This window comes from Rhinopithecus bieti, unplaced genomic scaffold, assembly GCF_001698545.2.
Source record: "Rhinopithecus bieti isolate Rb0 unplaced genomic scaffold, ASM169854v2 scaffold_18418, whole genome shotgun sequence".
In the NCBI taxonomy this organism is placed as follows: Eukaryota; Metazoa; Chordata; class Mammalia; order Primates; family Cercopithecidae; genus Rhinopithecus; species Rhinopithecus bieti.
In genome coordinates, this window is record NW_016809431.1 from 399,632 (window position 1) to 425,579 (window position 25,948).

The 25,948-nt window shown below is 37.1% G+C and overlaps 1 protein-coding gene across 1 annotated transcript in view; it reads left to right on the plus strand.

Moving 5' to 3' along the window:
- The window catches only part of CAMK4 (calcium/calmodulin dependent protein kinase IV), a 265,821-nt gene that overhangs the window by 213,547 nt on the left and 26,326 nt on the right, over nucleotides 1–25,948 (plus strand). The window contains 2 exon segments of the mRNA XM_017889292.1: nucleotides 12,933–13,023; nucleotides 15,389–15,463. Of these exon segments, the coding sequence (XP_017744781.1) occupies nucleotides 12,933–13,023; nucleotides 15,389–15,463 (166 nt within the window).

Here is a 25,948-nt window from a genome sequence, read left to right on the forward strand (position 1 = left end):
CAGGTTCTGTGAAGAAACTCATTGGTAGCTTGATGGGGATGGCATTGAATCTATAAATAACCTTGGGCAGTATGGCCATTTTCACGATATTGATTCTTCCTATCCATGAGCATGGTATGTTCTTCCATTTGTTTGTGTCCTCTTTTATTTCACTGAGCAGTGGTTTGTAGTTCTCCTTGAAGAGGTCCTTTACATCCCTTGTAAGTTGGATTCCTAGGTATTTTATTCTCTTTGAAGCAATTGTGAATGGAAGTTCATTCATGATTTGGCTCTCTGTTTGTCTGTTACTGGTGTATAAGAATGCGAAATTAGACTTAAGCTTATAGCTAGTGACTTCAAGTGACTTGTTTTGTTTTTAAATCAATGATTGACATGAGTTAATTTGTGATTTAGAAAGATGACCTGGTGTTTGGATGTATGGCAGTGATTAAAAGACAAATGTAATAGTGCCAGCCTGTCATGGTGGCTCACGCCTGTAATCCCAGCACTTTGGGAGGGCCAGTGGGAGGATCATGAGATCAAGAGATTGAGACCACCCTGGCCATCTCTACTAAAAATACAAAATTAGCTGGGCATGGTGGCGCACTCCTGTAGTCCCTGCTGCTCAGGAGGCTGAGGCAGGAGAATTGCTTGAATCTGGAAGGCAGAGGTTGCAGTGAGCCGAGATCATGCCACTGTGCTCCAGGCTGGTGACAGAGCGAGACTCGTCTCAAAAATAAAATAAAATAAAATAGTGCCACTAGAGAATATGAAGGGCATTACTAAGTAGTGACAATGTAAATGAGAAGAACAGATAGATATGAGATATATTTTGGAGGTAGAATTATGACTGATTGGCCAAGGCCAGTGAGGGAAAATGAGGCATTAAGGATGACTCCAAAACAGGTAAGAATGCCTCAGGGGCCCCAAAGCTTGGCTACTTTACCTGAAATAGATTCTTCTGGTCCTGGGATGCTCCATGGATCATAGCTTAGCACAGATTTCACAGCCAGACAATCCTAATCAGGCCTGTTGAGCTGGTCATGGGAGACAGTAGTTTCTTACTGCTTTTCTCGTATATTCTGTTGATGATTCTTAAGACATGACACAGTAGAGGTCAATGATAAAGATAATGGTAGTACCTACTAGGTCTCCAAAGCAGACATGACAACAAAATAGGGTATCACGTTGAAGTTCCTACTTAAATTTGTGTGTACTCATTCTAATTTTTTTGAGAAGAAAAGAGCAAATTCATGTAGTTTAATTTTTCTTTCCATCAAGAAAACTGTAGTCAGAATAATGTTTTCTTTCTGTAATAACTGGTTCTTCTTTGTCCTGTTAGATTTTTAAAGAGATTCAGACTTCCTCCTACCAACTCCTGAGACATTATCAATTAACCACACACAGCCCATTGAACACAGCATAGCTGTAATTAAACTAAATTACTATGCAGTAGCTTTCATTACACAATGAAACAGTTTTTGTTAGGAACATAGAGAGAGTTTAATTACATGTCTAGACACCCCCTGAATTCAGAGCAGCAGTCTTTGTCTCTTTAAAAGGGAATTTGAGATTTTGGTTATTGCATTCTTTTAAAGACTAAATGGTAAGATAAGATTGGAGCTTTTATATTTTTTAATTCCTCATTCTACTTTAATGCGTATTTGCTTTAGGAATCATTTATACATTGGTAAATGTAAATTTTCCAAGGAAAACTACAAATTTTACTCTTTGTCATGTTTGACATAGCTTTTACTTGCATCCCAAAACTCTTTTCTTTTTGCAGTACATTCCAAATATCTAGCCTTATTTTTTAATATATAAAGTGTATACTATCATCTAAAGTACAGTCATCTTTCATAATGATATTTTCAGCTTCCTCATCCTGGTGAAAGAGCTCACCTCTTTGCCTGAGAATGGAGTAATTTCTTCATTCATACTCAGTCCTGCCCAGTCAGCTTCTGTGGACAATGCCAACAGTTCAGCCTGTCTGTAGGGCCAAGGTCAAGGTCCCCAGGTTCTGCTTGGCCAGAGTGTGCAGACTTGGGAGCTCCGCTTGTTACTTTTGTGCTCCAATCTAATCTCTTCTTTCCCATTACAAAAATTTGCTTGCTGCTGCTTTCTCTGTAATTATAGATCATTTTGAAAATTATAGATCATTTTTGAACCTTTTCCCAAGCTTTGAAGTTTTTCCTGAATACCACCTTTACTTCATTAGCCAAACGTTTCCATAGCCTCCGTTCCTAAAATCTCACCTTTTCTGAAACCTGGGTACATACAAGGGAAATTAGAGAATGAAATAATCATGTTTATCCTCAAACAATCTCAACATTCCTCTCAGTTGCCTCACAACATATACTTGTTCTAACCTTATATACAAATAAGTTTATGTGCTGATTTGTTGATTGCAGGCAAATTATTTCAGTTTTCTTTATATACTTTTATGCTGTCAGCATGAAATTTTCTATTTCTAGACACCTAGCTTTTCTATTCATTCTTTGCATAATATCTAATTTAAAATAATAACCATTCACTTAATAAGGATTGCTACTGAAAACAAAGGTGTTTCATTAAAATCTTAATTGAGTAAATATTTTAGGTCTTGAGTTGAATCTAAGTAAAGTAATGTAGACAAAATGACATTTTCCACCAGTGCCATGTAGTTTATCTTAGAAATACATACTTAATATAGTTTTATGGCCTGCATATGTGTAAATAGACAGGAAAATAAGTTTCTAATCCAATGGAAGTATCCGTGTTTCTCCACTCTGACTTAGTTTGTGGAGGAGACTCATGCCACAGTCAGTGTGTTCTTTGTGACCTCTTCCCTTGTCTACTACTCTAACCTGACACCCCAGGATTCCCTACCCAGAGGCTTTCATCATTATCTCACTACCAACATCCTGTTCTTTTCCCCTATGACATTGCGATCCCAGCAAGTGTTTTCCAGCAAAGTGTTGCTTCATTCTGATACTTCTGAGCCATACCCAAATCCTAAAACCACAAAGCACACACATAAACCTCAGCTGCAGGGCCGGCAGCAGTCTTGGCCATCTTCATTCTCACTACTAGAGTCTAACAGGATGCCTTCATTTATTAACAGGTGCCTTTGAACTTGCCCACTTCTCACTAGTGTTATTATTATGGCTAGGAACATCCCTACTTCTTTAGCCACTTGATTTTTAAGTCAGCACATCAGTTTCACTTTAATACACTGACCAGTACAATTTATGAAAGTTTCAGACACAAAGGGTACTGAAGAGAAAGCTAACAAATGAATTTTCAACAGCCTTTCCCCAAACTCCCCTGAGGCAATGCTGTATTGAATATTCAGATCAACTTCAAAGCATGTGAAGAAGTTAATTCCGCTATAACTGCCAACATAATGCTACTACAGAACAAAAATGAGTTAGGTAATGGTTTAAAATGTCATTTGGAAGTTGATACTCTTTCTTCTGATCTCACAGTTAAAATATTCTTATCAGGTTTTGGCCTTTCTCAAAGTCACAAGGTAAATCTCATTTATCTCACTAATACTCAATAAGCACCACTGAGGTGACTAAGTATTATTATCTACCAAGAATAGTATATGTTTAATAAGTGCACAGATGCTAAGAGCCGTGCTTCTGCTAAAGATGATGAAGTGGCATTACTGTGGAAGTAGATTGCCATGATGTAAGCACAACATTTTCTATTTTAAAATTTTAACTTCTATTACAAATGAATAACAACAAATAAATAAAGGTCTAGATTACTACCACCTTTTGATGATAAGTTTGTGATTTAAGAAGTAGAACAATATGTGCATCTATAGGAAAATTGAGTTATTAATCATTCAAAAGCATTTACTGAGTATATAGTTAGTGTCAGTCTCTGTGAAGGAAATGTGGTATCTGGGGATTCTTTGTCTGTATGGTGTTCTCAGTCCAGTGGAGGAGACATCCTGAATGGAGAGCCTGCAAAGAAACATACATGCTGTAAAGAAACATAGGAGGCATCAATGAGAGGATGTAAGAGCTGGCACATATGTTAGTTTGGAAGGATAGGTACAGCCTCCCTGAGGAAGTGACATTATAGCTAAGTCCTGAGGATGAGGAGGGCTGGCCAGATGAAGAAGTGTGAATGGGCTTAGTCAGGGAATAGCCAGAGGTGAGAAAGAGATGAAGGATTTTGAAAAACTGAGAGAAAGTCTGTATCAGAGAACAGAACAAGAGAGGGGAGAGTGACAGAATATGAGGCTAGAGAGGAGCACAGGAACCAGATCACCAAGACCTTGAAGGCCAGGATAAAGTCATGGGAAACCATTGAAGACTTTCACAAGGAGAAGAAATGGCCTGATTCTCTGTGCTTTATGTAAAGAATAGTGTGAAAGGTGGCATGCTGAAAATCAAAGCAAGTATTTAAGGGGCTGCTATGGCCGTCCAGCTGGGGTAATGCTCATGAAAGAGACAGGGCCATTCTGGAGACATTTTGGAATTACCTAATTGTGAATTGGATATAGATGGTGAGGGAGAAAAAGTCAGTTTTTGACTTGAACACTTAAGTTGATGGAGAGATTACGTTTTCAAGTGGAGGAAACGAAGAGGGCAGGGAGGTCAAGAGTGCAGCTATAGACATGATAAAGTTAACGTGCCCACGAGATATCCAACTGGAAATGAGAGAAGGCAGTTGGATAAATGATCTTGGAGCTTAAGAAACAACACTGAATTGGAAATTCTTTTAAGATATTGTCATGGAATGACCTTTAATTCTCAAACTGCTAGCAATGTAATTACATAGTATGTGTAGTTAATATGAGAGTAGACGTAGTTGCCAGCTAAATGTACCCTGTATCTATCATATTCAAATCACACCATTTGTAGCAAATGTGTGGTATTCAGGATAAACAAATATATGAAACGCCTGCCACTTAGAGAAAATTTATTGTAAAAAATTATCCAAGTAATACGTAAGTGTTATACTTAAATTTTATATAAAAATTAAAATTAATCATATTTTTTTACATTCATGTATACTCTTTTATGCTATAAAAAGTAGCAGAAGGAAAGAGTAGACAAATGTGCTCAAAGAGTTTACAGCAAAAGAGAAGACTAGGAGAACAAACCCTGTGAACATTCAATTTAGGAAGTAGAGTCAAAAAAATATCATTTATTTATTCATACACTTAACAAATGTTTATTGGGCATCTACTGAGTGCCCAGCTCCCTTTTAAACTTTAAAGCAAAATTACAGACTGCAGAATTTTGTTTGACCTGTGCATGATTTAACATTTTAGTGGCCAACACTGAAAATTTGGAATTTTACATCAAAAGAATCTTAATTTCTGTCTCGCCTTGAAAAATCAGAAGAGCTAACAACCTGGGGTCTGCATCCCACCTGACCACCGTTGGCTGAACTGGAGTAGCCATTGCCTCTTAAAAGGTCATGCTGTCTCCACAAACAGGCACAGTCCCTACAGCTTTCCAATGTCTCCCTTTTATTTTACTCCATGCCTACCTCCTTCATTCTTTTAGGGTATCTTCCTCCCCGCTTGAGAGTTTGTGATCCCTGCTCAAGAGCTACACAATCAAATACAACATTGCTGCTGCCCTGCATGCTGAAAACTGTGGAAAGATACTGAAGGCTTTAAGCAGGGGAGTGCCATGTCTAGATCTGTCTCCTCTTGTGGCAGTGAGAAGCAAGGACTGGAGGAGGGTAATGCTGGAAATTGGGAAGCTGACAGCTAAGCTGGTTATTAGAGTAATTAAGAGGGAAAACATGCTAGTGGCCTGGCTGGAGGCAAGGGCAGTAAGCAGGGAGAGGAGGTGGGGATACACAAGTCACTAAGGAGGGAGAGCCTACACATCAACATAGATTGGGTGTGTCAAATAAAGGAGATGAAGGAATAGGATGAATTCAGGTTTTTGGCTTGGTCAATTGGATGGTATCATTTGTAGGGATTGGGAATACAGGTACAGAAGAAGCAGACTCAGGGTAAACTATGAGTTTAGTTTTAGAAATGTTGAGACTGGAACACCAATGAAACATTCCAATGGAACATAAAGTAGAAAGTTGAATGGAGTCCAGAGCTACAGAGAAGTTTAGGCAGACAATAGAGATTTGGGACACAGTGGAATAAGGGATACCTCAGTTTGTGGTTTGGATGAGCTCGCCCTGGAAACACAGAAAAAGCAGAAGGTCCTAAGCAAGTGGAAGACATGGAGCCTGGGAAGGAGGCTGAAAGGAGAACAGAGGAGTCAGGAAAGCCAGGCTGCTGATGCCAGGAACACTAACCTATGTGAGTCTGAAGGAGGGACTAGCCAATGTAGTCCGATGTCCAACGGGTTGAGAAAAATGAGTCAGAACATGGGTATTGGGTTTGATAAGGCAAAAATAAGATTATAGTGTGTTAAAGAAATGAAAATGAGGGGAAACTACATTTTCGGGAAATTGGCTGACTAGAGTAGGAAACAATTAAGTATAGCCAGAGAAAGCTGGGAATATGTGGGTTTGAGAGAATATGGAGGTAGTGGTTGCTTTCTTTTTCTTATTTCTTTTTGAAGACCATAGCGCCTAGTCTAGAGCATACTGACCTGATGCAAGGGAAGAAAGAGGAAATGGAGAGGAAGAGGTAAAGAGAAGGCAGGAGACATAGACCTTGACTCAGGAGTCAGGAGGACATGGGATGAGATCCAAGCAGCACTAAGGGATGGCTCTGGAAGAACTACAGGAAATCTCAGGAGAACAGCATAAACGAAATAACAGGACTGGAAGTGCAACTGTTTATCAATAAGAAATATTATTTATTTTAGAAATTCTTTGTTATATAGTTGACAAAACTATAGTAAGAATGTTTCAAATCCTAATTACCACAAACTTTCTTTTCTAACACCTAAACTTTCTTACTGTAAACTATAAACACATACAGAGAAAATTCAGTACACATTTCACTGAGACCTTTTTCAAGAGTGAAGAAAGACATAAATATGACATATTCTATTTATAAGTTATATTGCATCATCTTGGGTAGAAGATTTGTGGCAAATTAAATGAAAAATGCATACAAAATTTCTATTAAAGTATAAAAGGAAATCAAGCCAGGTAAAGGAAGGAAGAGGTAAACATATCCAAACTCGGCTGTTTCTGTAATTGAAACCTCTTTTCACTGAGATTTTGGCAGCAAAACAGAAGGGAAAATATGAATTGTAAAGCAAGTATTTTCTGATCAAAGTATCCTTTGATACTTTAGAATAAAGAGCAAGTTTTCCAAATCTCAAAGGGTTTCTAAATGTGATGTATTTTACAAGCAATGTGAAATAGCAATGTTAGAGTCCAAATAGCTACCATTTACACATAGAATATCTACTACATGCTCATAACATACTGAGTACCTACACACCTCTTCACTAATTCCCACTACAGTCTGCAAAGTGGGCACTGCAGATGAGAGAACTGAGGCTTAAATGATAGGTAAATTGTTTAAGGTCACATAGCTAACAAATGATATACTTTGGACATAGTACGCCAAAGCACCACTCATGAAGTCTTTCTTTAGTAATTGTTTCAGAAACAATACAAAAAAAATCTTAATATACGTATTTCTGTCAACTCATGATCAAGACTGAGGGCAAGATATTTAAACAGAACTTAGCAGAGATATGCCTTTGACAGCAAATATTGTGTTTATTTTATAGTATATATTAAAATATATTAGTCTCTCTCAACTGCTCTGCAGATAAAATTATATTTGTCTTATGCTTTTTAAAAATATAATACACTTAAAATTTGAGGCAATAAATTAATTGTGCTTCCCTGAATCCTACTATTTCTTTTCCTCCTCTTCCTTATTTTTATTCCTTAAAGTTTTCATTAATTTGTGTACCCTTGGTTATTTGCTTTTGCAATTTCTTTATTAAAGGTTAGCATTTGTCAAGGCAACCTTTAGTAACAGGATGCTACAATTGTCAGATTTGTTGTTTCTGTCTCCATTAAATTGTTAGACTGACATAGCAGATTTTAAAAATCTTCTTTCAATTCTTGTTTATGGTTTGTTTTTTTCTGTTTTCTTGCGTGTCTTTGCTTTACTTTAATCATGATTACATTGAACACATGGTTTATTCTAAAATATCCAGTTACCATGTTTTTATTCTTTCTAGTGCATGTATCTATTTATGTTAATCCCCGTGATTTAAATAATCTGTAGCTAAAATCAACAATATCTTGGTAAGAGATGTTTCTCCATGATTAGGTATTTCTTTATTGACTCTATAGATAACATTAATATGATATTATAAAATGTCTTTGCACATTTTCCATGACTACACAATTTTAGGAGCATCTTTTCTCTTTATTTTCCTCTTCTCTATGTACAGTGGTCCTGAAGTAATGAGATTAGTGCTTAATGATATTAGAAGTGTGTATTTCATTTAAAAATCAGTTTTAAAATAAACGGAAACATGTCTATTATTCGGCTCTTTAAACTGATCTTTTTATGTCTCCAGATGCTCCAAGATAGCAGTTTTCAAAGTCTAGTCTAGTCTAGGCATCCCTGGAGGATCCTGATATCCTGTTAGGGGGTTCTGTGATGTCAAAATCATTTTATCACAATATGAAGGCATCTCAGCCGGACGCTGTGGCTCTTGCCTATAATCTCAGCACTTTGGGAGGTTGAGACAGGTGGATCACCTGAGATCGGGAGTTAGAGACCAACCTGGCCAACATGGTGAAACCCTGTCTCTACTAAAAATACAAAGAAAATTAGCTGGGCATGGTGGCACGTGCCTGTAGTCCCAGGCACTCAGGAGACTGAGGCAGAAGAATTGCTTGAACCTGGGAGGCGGAGATTGCATTAAGCTGAGATCGCGCCAGTGCACTCCAGCCTGGGCGACAGACTGCGTCTCAAAACACACACACACACACACACACACACACACACACATATATATATATTTATACAGTAGAATTTTCCAGAGGCTACATAGTGCATGACTTTATACCAGACAATGCAGAAGTAGATATGAAAGTCTAGCTGTTTTCTGTTAAGCCAGAAATTAATGAAATTTGCAAAACTGAAAGAATAGCACTCTACTAATTTTTTCTTTTAAAAATAGTTATTTTTATTTTAGAATGTATATTTTAACACATTTTAAAATATATAAATGTTATATATCTTAAAATATTAGATATATTTAATATTTTCAATGTTGTATTTTTAATATTTCAATAAGCAATGTCATGAGCTTACTGCTTTTTCAAAATTAATAGGCATTTTAATTTATTAACTTAATTTTCACTTTAACTACTAGTACAGTAAATCTTGCTTGATATAACTCACATAAACAAAAACTCTTTGGGGTTTCCAACTTTTTTTTTGAATATAAAGGGTTACTGAGACCAAAAAGTTTGAGAACATGTGCTCTAAAAGAGTGTTGATCTTTCTAATGTTTCTATCTTTTGGGGAAAGAAAATCATACTTCACATTTTCCTTCTACTTGTCTTCCTGACTTGAGATAATGTAAAGGTTAGAAATTCTATTGGTCAAAGTTTATCAGGGGATGTAAACAAAAGTGAAATAATGACTCCTGACATTTTATCAGTCATATATATTTAAATGCCTCCCCCACTATATATATATATCTTTTATCAGTCATATATAAATGCCTCCCCTACTATATATATACTATATATATATGAATATATCGTGACTTTGATAATCTTTCTACAACAAGTAATGTTTAGCAAATTATCTCTGCATGTCTTTTTAAAAGCCAAGATCATAACCTTTAGCATTTAATTGCTTTGTTTTGTTTTAAAGTTTGTTCCTTTAATAGTGTATAGCTCCTCGTTCTAGTATTTTTCTCTAAACTTTCCTTCTTTTATCCAGTCTAGTTGTTCTTTATGAAGTGCCAAATGATGTTTTCTTTTTTGTTGTTTGTGTTGATGTTGTTTAACTTGCACTTAGAACACAACCACCTTTTCTATTCACGAAAGCCAGAACAACATTTAGTGAGGATCTTCATATAATTAATTCTTTGCTAAACAAAACTTACCAGGTAATTTCATTTGTCATTGTTACTGTGTTCCTATGTTTAGTGTCGTTTTCTTCTCAACACAATGGAGTTTCTAAATTGGGTAAGATTCGGGGGGGGGATAGGGAATCAATATGTTCTATTGGTCCCAAACTTTGCAATTCTTAGATTGCTCCAAAGCTACTATATGAGATATTATATCTATCTTCCCCTTCAAACTCAGCTTATATCAAGATACAGTATCTTCCTTCTTGGGGATACTGCATGTTTTCCCTGGGTATCATTCATGGTCGAGCATGCTCCTCTATCATTCTCTCATTTCTCTTCCTACCTTCATTACCATTCCTTTCCAGTAACCTCCCCTCTTTTCCTTCGTTGTTATTTTCCTTTTTTCTCCTCACCTTAATCAAGCAAGTAACAAATGTTCATTGAGCATCTCCTCGGGAATTATGTAATAGGAAAGCGTATGTGCTCTACAGCCAAATGCCTGAGTCTGAATCCCAACTGTAGTGTCTAGTTGTGATACTGTACAGATTTCTTAGCCTCTATGTGCCTCAGTTTCCTCATTTGGAAAACAAATATGAGATGACTTACTGGTTAGAGCTGTTGTGAAGATAAAATGAGTCAACAGGTATAAGGTATTTAAAATAGATTAGAATATAGTGTTTAGAACATGTAAGAGCCTCAGGTGCCACTGTCACAACCCTCACACTCTGCTTTCTGTGATGCTAAGGTGGCATCCCCTGGCGGGAAACGCTCCTATGAAGAGTTTTTTCATGGAAACTCACGTCTAATTCGCTCTTGCAGAGTCCACACCAGGCCCATGAGAAATGTACATCCGGCTATTATTTGAGAGTAGCTGAATCTCTCCGAGGCCCTCTCTGCATTCTCCTGCTGCAACTGTCCACTCTTATTTCCATTTTCATGCATGAGCCAGTTACCTGTTTCCCCAAATCACTAAGTGATCTTGAAGCTGTACCTCCCCAACACCCCTTACTTGGCTTAAGTATAAAGGACTCCTTGCCTTCCCGTACGAGGTAGGAAAGGAAAGAGAGTATAGCACACTGGAAACTTTTTCTCTTAAACCAGCATAAACACGGGCAAATGTTAAGAACAGGAAATTCATGGAAGAGGAAAACTGATTGACCAAGAAGCATATGAAGAGAAGCTCGACTATACTAGCGAACAGAGAAAGACAAATTAAACCGAACTTAAGGCACAATCTTTGCACTCCAGCTCAGCAAAAGTTAAAAATACAGATTTAGCAAAGATATTAACATATATGCATACATTGTTTGTGTGAGTGAAAATTGATGGAGGCTTTTAGGAGAGTGATTTTGAAGTGCGTATTAAAATAAAAATGCTGTATGCCTTGACTCCACAACTGGACCTGCTTCCAGTTATCTGTCCTAGAAAAATACCAGCGGAAACACTCAAATATTCAAGTGCTAGAATGTTTATATTATATTATTTGTAACTTTTGAAAAAATGAAAACAACTTGACTGTCCATTGAAAATGAATAAGTAAATTAATTATGATACAAGATGCAAGAATTAAATAGAATACACTAAAGTAATATGAAGGTAAGCCTTCAAAGATATTTTGTTAAACAGAAAAAAGCCACCTAAAAATTGTATTAATGTTATATTTAAGTAGGAAAATGGAGGAAACCAGGGATATTACCTTGTGTATATACATATATAGTCTTTTGTTTTGGTTTGGTTTTTTGTTTTTGTTTTCTTTTGAGACAGGGTCTTGCTCTATCACCCAAGCTGGAGTGCAGTGGCATGATCATGGTTCACTGAAGCCTTAACCTCCTGGGCTCAAATGATCCTCCCACCTCAGCCTCCAGAGTAGCTAGAACTACAAGGCATGCACCACCATCCCTGGCTTTTTAAAATTTTTCATAGAGATGGGCTCTTGTTATGTTGCCCAGACTGGTCTCGAACTCCTGGACTCAAATGATCCTTCCACCTCGGCCCACCGAAGTGCTGGTATTACAGGCACAAGGCAATGTAATACACAGATGTCCTGAATATTTGACATCTGTAAAGAAATCTGTTCATATAAACAAGTGACTCTGAACCTAGATTCACTAATGCCTAGAATGTTTTTTCTATGCATTAGTGAATCTAGCCCAGTGTATATGGACTCATTTGTAAATGCATAGAAAAAATGTTCAAACAAACTTTTTGGAAAAAAGTGTTTCAAACCGATGAGGGATTACTTTTGAAGTGGGGACTGGAACTGGAACTGGGGGAAGGGAAATCAGGTACGACTTCAGCATTTGCAATGAGAATATGTTGCATGTATGCTTATACATGATTTTACAAAATAATTTAAAGTACAATAAAATGAGCAGAGTTGCTAGATGTGATCTTTAAGATTCATCTCAAATACAACTTTCAGCATCTATATTGACAGTTAGACTTACTAATTCTCAGGAGAGCCTATGAGTGCATCCATCATTATCAAACAGTATTTGTCTTACTAAGGATAGTTCTCTATAATAACTACTCACATCTAAATGTCTGTTCAGACCATAATTATGAAGTCTTTGCTATATGAGTTTATAAGATCACACATCCAATTATGCTTGTTAGTTAATAAGCCAGACAAATTTCAATACACAGCACCTTTACATCATTACAATAATTAGCTAATTCCAGTTGATATAGTAATATGCATAAAGAGAACTGTAATATTAGCTGAGGAGTAAATATTTCATTCTGGGAATAGATTCTATGCAATTTAAATTGCATTACATTTAGGTAACTAAAAAGTATTATTTAATGTATACAGTTTAAAGCAGATTTATGGTATTTATCATTAAGTCATATGTGTTCTTGAATCACATAACTTACAGTTCTTAAAAGATTTAAGTATAGACAGTCAAACCGTAAATAGAATTACACAAATGTCACTTCATTATTTTCCCTCTTTAGTATCTACATGAAAATGGAATTGTCCATCGTGATCTCAAACCAGAGAATCTTCTCTATGCAACTCCAGCCCCAGATGCACCACTCAAAATCGGTGAGAACATTTCCTCTTGTTTTGTGACCCCTTTTCCAGATTAGAAAATTATACTGTGTGGAATTTTAAACATTGCTCCATCCAGTTTTACATCCATTCAGTTTTCCTGAATATTTGACATTTTTAAAGGAATAATATGTTGTTTGGGAAGTTTGTGCTCTTTCCTGGAATGTTTATTTGGAAAATATTGCCTAGAAGTTAGTATTCTGTTGCTGGGCACACAAAGGAATCACAACTTAGAAATGGCAAGGACCATAGGAGATGACCTTGCATTTTGTAAATAAGTTTATAGTGAACAAAATGATAGAAAAAGTAACACTTCTTTTGGAGATATTAACTTTTATTCCACACATTGCTTGGAGCTTAATTTTAGGTAATAAAGACCTTTGACATAAAATGTTTAGCATATATTAGTGAGTCTAGGCTTTGCGTCACTTGTTTATATGAACAGAGATAAATTAAGATCTGCCTTTCTCAAAATGCACTCCACAGAACACTGGGTTCTCAGCAGGGTGGATAAGGGTGGGAGCGATTCACAGAAATGCTATGGCTGATCAAATAAGTTGAGAAATGCCAACTTTAAAAAAGTTAAACAAGATTTTTATTTCTGTAGGACTTTCCAGAACCTTAAAACTGTTAACATATAAACTGACATATTATATCATATCCTATGAGACTTTTTTTTTTTAACCAATAAGCATTTTGGAAAACTATAAAGATGAACTTTGGGAAATTCTGACCTACCCAAAGAAGCCTTTAATTAGCACTTTAGAAAAAAATAAATATTACTTTCCATGTCTCTTCCAAAGTAAATCTTCATTTCAAAAAATATTATAAACTTTATTTTCAATGAATTCTCGCTAGTGGAATCTTCATTAAATCCTCTGAAGGGCATTGCTCTTCTGGTGCTGTCCTTATCGTGCTGATCTGCCAAGTTCACTGCATTTACAGATGTTAGCACCTTTAACAATTAAGTTGTTTATATCAGGGAAGAGCTCAGATAACATAATGTGCTTTATGAATGCAAGAACCTAAGGAAAAAATCCTGAAAGTCCTGCTGGGCAGCCAGCTTGTTCTCATAATCACTCCTGTAAGGCAGGGGACAGCAGGCCATTTCCATTTCCTTTCACATCACTTTCAAAGATTTAATCCTTAAAGCAATTTCTTTAAATGGATGGTTAGATACTAATTTAGGCAGGAGAGGTTTTCTTTCTGAAGGGCTTCCTGCTGCTTTCACTGATAAGGATCAGGCACCTGCCAGGAAATGTGGATTTATCTTTGAAGTCTAAAATGGAATTCATTCTGCACCTGCCTGTCTTGAAGAATGCCCTTGAATGGTTTCCTGATGTTTCTTGAGTGAGAGAGAGATAGCTCAGCAAATAGATCATAATGGTAGCAACTTTTGATGATCTTTTATCTAGGTAATATTCTGAGAAATAAATAAAAAGGATTCTTACCAAAAAAAATCGTATAGTCTTCTTATGAGAGTAAATTCTTATAAGTGAAATACATTAGAGACTGACATGTATTTTCAAGCTGAACAAACCTTTTGACATTTCTGTTAATTCTTGTTTCACTGATGAAAGTCTATTTTTTCCTCCTCTCTGTCAATAAATAAAAGATTCTGGATTATATCATTAATTCTGTATTGTCCCACAGAGTTACTGTTACATAAATTTCAGAATTAACAACATTAGATAAAATATAACTATTGCAACTATAACTTAAAAAAAAAAAATAGCTTGGCCGAGAGCGGGGTCTCACACCTGTAATCCCAGCACTTTGGGACCGAGGTGGGCAGATCACAAGGTCAGGAGATCAAGACCATCCTGGCTAACACGGTTAAACTCTGTCTCTACTAAAAATACAAAAAAATTAGCCAGGCCTGGTGGCACGTGCCTGTAATCCCAGCTACTCGGGAGGCTGAGGCAAAGAGTTGCTTAAACCTGGGAGGCGGAGGTTACAGTGAGCCGAGATCACGCCACTGCACTCCAGCCTGAGCAACAGAGCAAGACTCCATCTAAAAAACAGACAAACAAACAAAACAAGAAAGAAAGAAAAAAAAATGCTTATTTGCTGAAAGCTGGGAATTGTACAGAAGAACAAAGATTAAATATAGATTTATTTGTAAATGTATTTGAAAGTCGCATTTTAGTCACATTTTCTCCAATTTAAAGAAACACATGGATTGTTTTCTTTAGCTTCCTCTTGGGTGACTTGTTCCCACCCACCTTCACCCCATCATCAAATACAAAAGAAAACAAATAGATAAATAAGTTGGTTTTATTTTTGAATAACAAATATTTTGTCATCTTATAAAAGCTGAGAAGACGTGCTTCATTAAGTTTTTTTCTTGTGTTGTTAGCTGATTTTGGACTCTCTAAAATTGTGGAACATCAAGTGCTCATGAAGACAGTATGTGGAACCCCAGGGTACTGCGGTATGCTCTTTAATAATTATATTTTACCTTTATTGTTATGAAATCTATTTTGTTTAGCAATCTCGTTTTTTTAAATTCCTAATATCTCTATTTGTAAACGCTTAAAATTTGTTGTTAGTCTCTATGAGGAAGCCATATATAAATAATTCTCAGATCACTTCTTGTTTTCTATGCGAAGTTCACGGATGTTGGTTTTAGGGCACTGCCGTTAGAATGCCTTTGAGCAGTGGCTACTGTTAGACCCACTGGGCAGCAGAAAGACAATGAGCAAGGAAGAGGGCAAGGAAACCCCATAGCTTGTAGTTGGAATTAAATGCATGAGCCCTTTGTCACTTTTTTTGCTTTTCCTTGAATGGAGAGTGTGTGTTTAATTCAGATGGCATATAGGACAACAGTGAGAATGGGGTGGTCCCTAGTTCTCTTCATGGCCTGGCCTAGCCTCACTAAGACAAGGACTTCAGGTGAGATTTTCCTACAGGAGTTCTCCAGTCCCTGCAGATGGACCACAACTACATTGAGCTCTTCACATCTTCCCGCCTCATCTCCCAGAATGGGCTGCAGGCATCACAATCAGAAAGAACAAAGCTTTTGACCCATACTAGCATGAAACCTGCTATTTTCTTCTTGATGGTCGAATTAATTTGACAACAAACTGAAAGCCAATAAAGTTTGTAAAAATTATAAAGAATTCCTGAAATTGTTGTGATTAATGAATATGTCACAGATTAATTAAAATTCTAATCTAAATTATAAAGAAAAAGATAAGATTTCAAGTTATCAATCACAAGATTAGTCATCCTTTTCTCTTAGATCAGAATATTTTTACACAGGCCAGGCGTGGTGGCTTACGCCTGTAATCCCAGCACTTTGGGAGGCCAAGGTGGACGGATCACTTGAGGTCAGGAGTTCAAGGCTAGCCTGGCTAACATGGTGAAACCCTGTCTCTACTGAAAAAAAAAAACAAAAACAAAAATGAGCCGGATGTGGTGGCGCACACCTGTAATCCCCAACTCCTCAGGAAGCTGAGGCAGGAGAATTGCTAGAACCCGGGAGGCAGAGGTTGCAGTGAGCCAAGATCGCACCACTGCACTCCAGCCTGCGTAGCAGAGTGAGACTCTGTCTCTAAAAACAAAAACAAAGAGAATATTTTGACACAAATGTCCTTCATTTCAATTCATCTCTTCAGTGAACTGTAATCACCTACTGTGTAGTCAAGCCAGTGTGTGGCACCAGGGAGATTCATTTCCTGCCCTTACAACCAGCCGGAGGCTCACAATCTGCAGGAAAACAGACATGTGGCCAGATGCAGTGGCTCACGCCTGTAATCCCAGCACTTTCGGAAGCCGAGACAGGTGGATCACCTGAGGTCAGGAGTTTGGGACCAGCCTGGCCAATATGGTGAAACCCCATCTCTACTAAAAATACAGACATTAACCAGGCATGGTGGCAGGTGCCTGTAATCCTAGCTACTCGGGAGGCTGAGGCAGGAGAATCGCTTGCACCCAGAAGGTAGAGGTTACAGTGAAGCAAGATTGTGCCATTGTACTCCAGTCTCGGTGACAAGAGAGAAACTCTGTCTCAAAAAAAAAAAAAAAAAAAAGGGAAAATCCAGAAATGCAAACCAGGAAATCATAGCATCTTAAGAAATACTGTGTTGTGTATATTGAAAGCCTCCATGGAAACATAGAAGAAGGGTGATATTTTTAATTATCTGTCTTGTTTTCTATAGCACTTAGATTTGAGGTCACTCCTGCCCCAGAAATAGACAAAGAAGAACTATGCAACTAACTGTTTTTAACAACTTTTGAAATCATAAAAATCAGATTGGCAAAGTGCGATAATATATTCATTGAAGCATATATGCGATTAAATCCATAGAATTTTAGTGCTGGAAGGAACTTTAAAGTTCATTTATTAACATTCTTATCTTACTAAGGTTCAGAGACTTTGACTTCCCCAAAATTCCACATCTAGTTGTTAGTGGCTCAGGAATAAGAATCCAGGTATCCAAGGACCTAAAAATCATAGACTTTCCCTGTACAAAATTAATATAGATAAATCAATATGGTTTTATTCATAGAAATATTTGTCAATTATTACTTTTATTTTAAAATCTTCATTTTAATATATATATATTTTTTGAGGCAGATCTTGACCTATAGTAACTTTCACCTCCCGGGTTCAATTGATTCTCATGCCTCAGCCTCCTGAGTAGCTGGGATTCCACCACACCCAGCTAATTTTTTATTTATATTTTTAGTACAGACGGGGTTTCACTATGTTGACCAGGCTGGTCTCGAACTCCAGGCCAAAAGTGATCCTCCAGCCTCGGCCTCCCAAAGTGCTGGGATTACAGGCATGAGCCACCATGTCCAGCTCATTTTAATTTTTTAAACCTCAGAAGTATTGGTCAGGGACAGTGGCTCATGCCTATAATCTCAGCACTTTGGGAGGCTGAAATGAGAGGATTTCTTGAGGGTCAGAGTTCAAGACCAGCCTGGCCAACATAGCGAAAAAAAACAACAACAAAAAATTAGCTGGGCATGTTGGCATGTACCTGTTATCCTACTTACTCAGGAGGCTGAGGCAGAAGGATTGCTTGAGCCCAGGAGTTAGAGGTTGCAGTGAGCTATGATTTCACTACTGCACTCCAGCCTAGGCAATAAAAGGAAACCTGGTCTCAGGGAAAAGAAAAGTACTACTTGGTCAGTGGAAGAAATAAAAATCCAAATAACTGTACTCAATATTAACAGCCTCATGCACATTCTTTCGTACTCTTCTCTGTGTCTCTTTGTCCATATAAGCATTTTATAATATTGCTTTTAATTAGTTAGTGTGAATTCTGGCTGGAGAGGTCTTAGAAGGAGCATTTGAGCTGGACAATGAAGGATGAGTAAGAGTTCAGCAAGTGGGGAAGTGGCCACAGGGCATTCTTTGTCAACGGGTACAGGGAAAGCAAAGTCATGGAGGATTGGCAGCGTCTGGTGAGTTTAGGTGCTGTTTGTCACTTTGTCAACTTTGTATGACTAGAACACAGAGTTTTTGGTACAGAGGGCACAAATGGAGTTGGAAAGGTTGGACGGACCATATGTTTAAAGAATCTATACATCAGGCTAAGGGATTCAGATTTGACTTGGTAGGTAATGGTGGTCCAGCAAAGGTTTTTAATCAAGGCAATTTTTTTTTGTTGTTTGTTTTTTTTTTTTTTTTTTTTTTTTGAGACGGAGTCTCGCTCTGCTGCCCAGGCTGGAGTGCAGTGGCCGGATCTCAGCTCACTGCAAGCTCCGCCTCCCGGGTTTATGCCATTCTCCTGCCTCAGCCTCCCGAGTAGCTGGGACTGCAGGCGCCCGCCACCTCGCCCGGCTAGTTTTTTTGTATTTTTTAGTAGAGACGGAGTTTCACCGGGTTAGCCAGGATGGTCTCGATCTCCTGACCTCGTGATCCGCCCATCTCGGCCTCCCAAAGTGCTGGGATTACAGGCTTGAGCCACCGCGCCTGACCTAAAGGCAACATTTTTAAATCAGGTCTGTATTTTGTAAATATCTTGATGGTAACATTATGACATGTTATGACATGGTTTGAAGGAGGAAAGGGATAGAAAGAAAACAGACAAATTAGCTATTGTAAATGCTCTTTTCTAGCGCTCTAATGTCGGAAATCTATACACATGCTGATGTCATTCCTTAGCTTCTCAGCAGATGGCATGTTCAATCTACTCTTAAATCTAACCATTTACTTTTTAAAAATATTTAAACATTGTAAAAATACTATTTTAATATATTATCCTTTCCATAAACAGGCCCTTCATACAAATAATGCCATCTTATAATGGAGGCTTATTTTCTATTATTATTTTCTCTTGCAAATATCCATTTCAGCCCAGGTGGTAAATAATGAGGAAACAGGGAAATAAGAGGTTGAAAGTGACCAAGATAATTCTACCATAGGTAGCGGCTTATCAGGAAAAAATAGTTTGCCATATTATAAGAAAAGGAAGTGAAAGCAGTAAGGAAGCCTGGCATGAGGTTTGGGAGGTAGACTCCACTTACCTTAGTGAACTATTTTGGGGATTGAGATGGAAAATAAACGTGTTTTGTTGGCTCTGAGGTGTTAAACATAGAAATGGAGTTGGTGTTTTATAGGCGGGGGTAGTCTTGGAAGCCAAAGACAAGTAAATTCAACATATTTCTTTACCAAAGCAAGATTCCATTTGTATATAAGTAAATATATATATGTGTTCATACATACTCTTGACCCAAAGGAAATACACTAAAATATTACCTCACAATGGGAGCCAAAGAGGGGGTAGGATTTTAAGGATACGCCTGTGTGTAGTAACGTAGGAAATATTGGGAAACACTTCGGAAGAATAGAAGTCACAGTAATACTACGGCCCAGGAATAGATAACCTAGAGCAGAGGCAATATCTAGGCTTTTGAATTAAGTACAGATTTTACCATAGTTATGAATATTTGTTTCATCTGTCTTATAAAAAATTAGATTGTTAACAGATAAAGCTAAAACCCCCTCTGAAGATCAGTTCCAGCCCTTTCTTCCCTCACCACAGATAGATACTCTCATCAGTCTGGCATGTATCTTTCTGAGAATAAGTTGGTGGGGAGGAAACTGTCCATTTATAGAAGGAGTTGGAAATGAGAGCCAAGCTCAAGACTGGTGAGAATCATTATGATTCTATAGAAAGCAAAGACTTTACACAGAGACTGTTTTATATTCTTTTATGGCCACAAGAGGAGACAGAGGAGAGCCTCAGGGAAAAAAAAAAAAGTGTATTAAACTTACACGTCCTAGAGACAGGAGGCACAGCAGGCCACTCAGGGTCATGCAGGAAAGAAGACACCAGGGTGGTCAGGAGGCAGAAGACAGGAGAAAGGGAAGGTTTAGGCCACTGCCTTTTGGGGGATTTTCTTGGGAAATGCAAGGCAAGGCAGGGTGAACAGTTTGGGATTGGCTAGTTTGAATAATTTGTGTGGGTTGCCTGGCTCCTGGCTCCTGGCCCTGGGATGACTAAGGCAGAGGAATATCCCCTCCTGGGGTATATAGGTTGGATGGATGAGGTGTGGCACTGGACAGGTTCATCGGTATATGAAAAGGCATACTCCAGGCTGGGTGCTTTCTTTTCTTTCAGAATTAACAAGCCACAGGAGAGGCAGACTCTCTGTAGCCAGAAAACTTTTAAGAAGTCAAGAACATCATAATATGTATAAAGAAAAATTTTAAATATTTGCAATACAGAGACTTTACATTTAACTTGAAAAGGTGTCTGACACCCATATAATTGAGAGAGATGGGGTGTGAGCTTGTTTCATTGCTTGTTAGGGTGATTATATCCAAGGTCGATTATCCTTAAGTGCACTGTGTCTAGTTTCTACTTTTAATGGAAGGCTTTTCAAATTACATCTTGTGAGAGACTGAGTGTTTATGTTATACCATCTGTCATTTCTCAGGAAGTAAAAAAGGAAAAGCCACCCATTCTGTCTCTTTCATAGAACCTTTGCCCCAGGCTATTAATAACAGAGGGTTCAAAAAAAAAATAAACAAATAACAGAGGGTTCTCCTATAAGTGAATCGCAAAAGAAAAATCACAGATGCTTCATGTTTAAGCAAATACTTGTTATTTCTTGGGAAATGTGCCCAGTCAAAACCAATCTCCAGGCCAGAAAATTAAAATTTATGGTCCAGATAAATGAAATCAATGACTAGTGTTCAAAAATAACCCATGAAGAGTTCAATGTTGAAGGGATTCTCAACATCTTGTGGTTGAGAAAATAAGTAGGTCACACAGACAAAAAAAGAAAAAAATCGATTAGGCCATAGCTCCTAATAAATGTGCTATAATGTAACTATGCAATATTAACTGCCAAAATGTTTTAACTGGTCTAGATATTTAAGGCTTGAAGTCTGTGGATGTTTCAGACCCACCCACGCCAATCCTAGAAAAGGAAAACAAGTTGTTAGAGTAGAAAAGAAACCAATATGTTAAGGGGTTAGTAAAATATATATATATATCTAATACCAATTATCTAATTTATTCATAAGCTTATGTATGTTCATATTTCATATTTGTACTTGTCTTTATTCAAATTCTATTTTCAGAGTCTAAAAGCTGTTAGGAGTTTGTTTTCTTTTGGCATTTGCCAAGGTCTCATTATTTTCTGAGACAGTCCTGCTGGCACAACTCAGAGGAAGTATTAATACATAAAAATGTCCCATGTGCTAAGCCTCTAAGCATATTTGCTATTTTCAGGCTTTAGTAACGGCAGATATATGTTGTGCTTCTATTTAAACCAAAATGAAGGCTAATTATTAACAACTGAAGAATGAGCTCCTACGATATGCAAAAATCCCTGTACTTAGAGTCTGCAGGTGCCTAATTCTACAAATAATGTTGTAGAAAAATAATATTCTACAATAATATTCTGAGTTTCCATAAAGAAGAAATACATATATTTCGTATATACTGTGACTGATTCAGTCTTAAAAACTCACACTGTTTGGTAAACAATTAATTCTGTCATAATTATCAATAATTATAAGTGGATGTGGTATAATAAAGAGATGATTAAATGTGGCCCTTCAGCTACTGAATGTGAAGGGCATGATGAAAGTGTGGAATGACAGGTAAAAGAGAGATTCCCTCACCTTCCAGCTCTTCAAACTATCATTGAATGATACCTCCTAAAGGATCATCAAATAGTGATAGGCTAACAAAAGCCAGTGTCACCAACCTGATGTTCAATATTAAAACCACACATATATTGCTCATCTACCATAAGGCGTGGTAGGTATCTTTCATGATCTGCCTTCTCCACAGATATATGAATAACTACAGGGATGGGCTGGCCATATTTGGCCCTGTTTACTTGTTGCTCACGGGCATAGAGTGCTGGTTGTTGTTGCTGTTGTGGTATTGTTGTTGTTCATGTTTTCATGCTTTACTAGGCTTCGAAGTCAGATGGCTGTTCCTCCTTCAGGCTTCACCTTGAATATGTTAGTGAAACACTCTAAATCTCAGTCTCCTCAACTATACAATGGGAATAATAAGAACATTTATTTCATAGGGCTATTATGAAGAATAAATAAGATAATGTATGTGAAGTTCTTGCACAGTACCTGGTACCTAAAACATGCAATAAATGTTAGGCATTACTAAAGTCATTATAATGAGTATCATCATCCTCATCTTTTTCTTATTACTCTTAAAAATGTATCAATTCCTTTTATTAAGCAGTATGATTTTTCTATTTTGTCCTCACAAGAGTAAGTCCTAATATCCGGGGAGTTGGTTTGAGGTCTTTGAAATTACTACATCTCTGCCACAGTTCTTTAGTTTAGAAATAAAACACTCATTTAAAAAAAATTTCTCCTAAGATTTAAATGACATTGATGGTTTTAAACTTTATGGTTTTATGGCCATTTTAAAATAGTTTTTTAGATTTTAAACTTACTAAATATGAATGTGATAGTTCCTGAGAATGGAGAGTGGTTTTAAAAGGGTAAACCATTAAAAAAAAAAAGGTAGAGAAAATAAATATAATCTTTTTTAAGACTACTGGTTTTCCAAATAATAGTTTTAGGAATTTTGGTATTTTTTAGTAGGTAAATATGGTACTTCCTACTGGGTAAGTATGAAGTTACACTGAAAAATGTATCCTTCTGTGTAACTTAATATTTACTTACTTAAAATTATTATTCCAAAATTGGAAATGATTGAATAAAAGATGGGATTTGTTTCTTAGTTTTGATGACTACAGGAAGACAAAGTCTCCTCAGTGATCAGACACTGAATAAAACAGGAGATGTGCTGAAGTTTGTTGAGTCAGTTCCAGCATCTGATCTGTCAGTGCCACTTTTGTGCTGGGAGTTCACTGCGTTGTATTTATTTATGGAGGTCAATGAGCTGGTCAGAGATGACCCTGTCCTCTGACAGCCTTTATCAGGGAAATTCAAGTTTCTTTGGATAGCTGTGGGACTCTGAGTTTCTGATATTTTTACAGCCAGAGAAAAAAAGAAGGATATTTTAATTTAATACTGTAATAGGTTAAAAGGGTAAATGTAAGGGTACTTTATTAAAAATAAACAGAATAATCTTCTCTTCCTCACACACACGCATTATACAGAGCCATTTTCAACAATCCAGGAACTACAAAGCTTTTAAATAGGAATAACTTCTAGGGAGCTTATTGGAACATATCAAGCAGACCTTACATTTGAACACGTCATATATTACCATAGAAAGTATTTCTTAAAATGCTATCAACAGAACAGTTTCTAAGATGACACAGCAAAATTAAGCAAGTCTTATCTTCCATTAGTGTCCATTCATGATTTCAAGGATGATTCCACACACTTGACACATTGCTACTTTGAAAAGAAATAACCCTTTAGATTCACTATGCCAAAATTTAGGACAAATTTTCAACTACTTATAGTTGAACAGAAAAGATCTCTGCTTAACTCTTAACAAAACAGAAAGTTAGGTTAGCCAATAAGCTACATTTTCTGTAACATGAACACATATGAAAAAAGTAGGAAAATTTAAATTAAAGAAATTCATCTTATAATCTAAAATAGAAGCTTTTACTATAGTTTCACAAAACCATAGTGTTTGTGTTCATTTCTGGAAGAATAAATAGCTTAAGTGAAATAATAAGAGTCTTAAATTATACTGCAATCCAGTCAAGTAAAGAATGATCTCACCCAATAATGAATTAAATACCCGAAGTGGTAACTTCATTTTTACAATGAACTTTTAAAAAATCTAGTTAATTAAATGCATAGTAAAATTCCAATTACACTGACTGTAACTTTCTACTTAACTGGCTCATGTGCTGCACACTAGAGTTCCTGTGTGGCTTTTGGACAATGGGAAAGAGACCACCAGGGAAGGGGAGAGGAAGTGAGGCAGAGAATGCTAACCCGGTTTGAAAGGTGCCCCATATCCATCTCCCCTCCTGACCATAGCCCTGCTTTCTCCCTAAGGAGATTGTGTCCCCAATCCATCATAACTGCCATGGGCATGCTTGCAGCATCTGAGTCAGTTGAGTGGTGCCAGGTAAAGGAAAAGTAGGGACAGATACAGGGTGGCGAGGAATGGTCATCCAGATCTCATCTTGTTCTTGATCATGGAGAGGAAAGGGACTCTGCAGGCTGGGCATGAGCTTAGTTTAAGCTGTTAGAAGTTTGAAATCTGAAGAAAACTGTGTCTTTGGGGTCTTTATATTGGTTTGGTACTGCCCTGAACAAAGTGGTTTCTGTGGAACTTTAGTTGTGCAAAACAATCCGGTTTTTTTGTCATTTAATAAATACTTGTTGCACTTCTATGCACTAGGCACTGTTGTATGTTGTAAAGATATAGCAGTAAAAACCAGACCAAAAGAACTCTTCCTTAAGTACACTGTAATACATTTTAGTGGGAGAAGATGACAATACACATGTAAAATATACAGAAAGAGGTGATAATTTCCCATAGAAATTATAATACAAAGCTGGAAAAGGAGCCTGGGTTAAACTTTAAACAGGGTAATTAAGGAAGGCTTTGTGTTAGAATGGAATATGTAAGCAAAAATTTGAGAGAAAGGAGAGAACAAACCATGTACATATCTAGGGAAAAAATGTTCCAGGTGAAGGGGATGGGGCACACTAATCCTGAGGCAAGAACACACCAGGTGTCTTTAGGGTCCACCAAGGAAGTTATTTGGTTGATTGAAATGCAATGACAAGGGGAGAAAATAGTAGGTAGGAGAGGGGATAGCTAACAACTGAAGGAATGGAGTTAACATTTACTGAGATGGGAAGACATTGGAGCATCAGGCTTGGGACTTGTTAATTTCTACATGCCTGTTAGATATCCAAGTGGAAGTGACATGTGGGCAGAAGGGAATATATGGTCCACATGTCAACTTGCCTACTGATATAAATATGGGTGTTACCAGCATATAGATGGTATTTCAAGTCATGAGACTATCAGGTATCCCCAAGGCAGAAAAGGAGACAACCCAGACTGATACTTTGGCAACACCACCATGAGTAGACCAGAGAGAAAAGAAGGAACATTTATTATTTACAGAAATTCAAATAGTAGAGGAAGCTCTACAGGGCAGAATTAGGAATTGTGAGTGGTTGTTGCAAGGCACAGATTTCTGGCTCAATATACAGGACAACATTCTAACTAAAGCTGTCAGCAGTAGTAGGGGCTATCTCTTTCGTTTGGGAGTGTTCACAAAAGCTGATTGACTCATCACTCAGGATTCAAGGCTATCAGCAAGGGAAGAGAAGGAAGACTCCTGTTAAGTTTTATATCACCCATTAGATACATAGTGTATGGTATTAAATAATATCACCAAAAACTGTCTATATACTCTATACATGTAAACTAAGTTGAGGATTATGGCAACCACTTACTTAAATCAAAGTTAACCAAATATATTTTGACTTGTGATGGCTGATAAAGTCGAATCTCAAGAG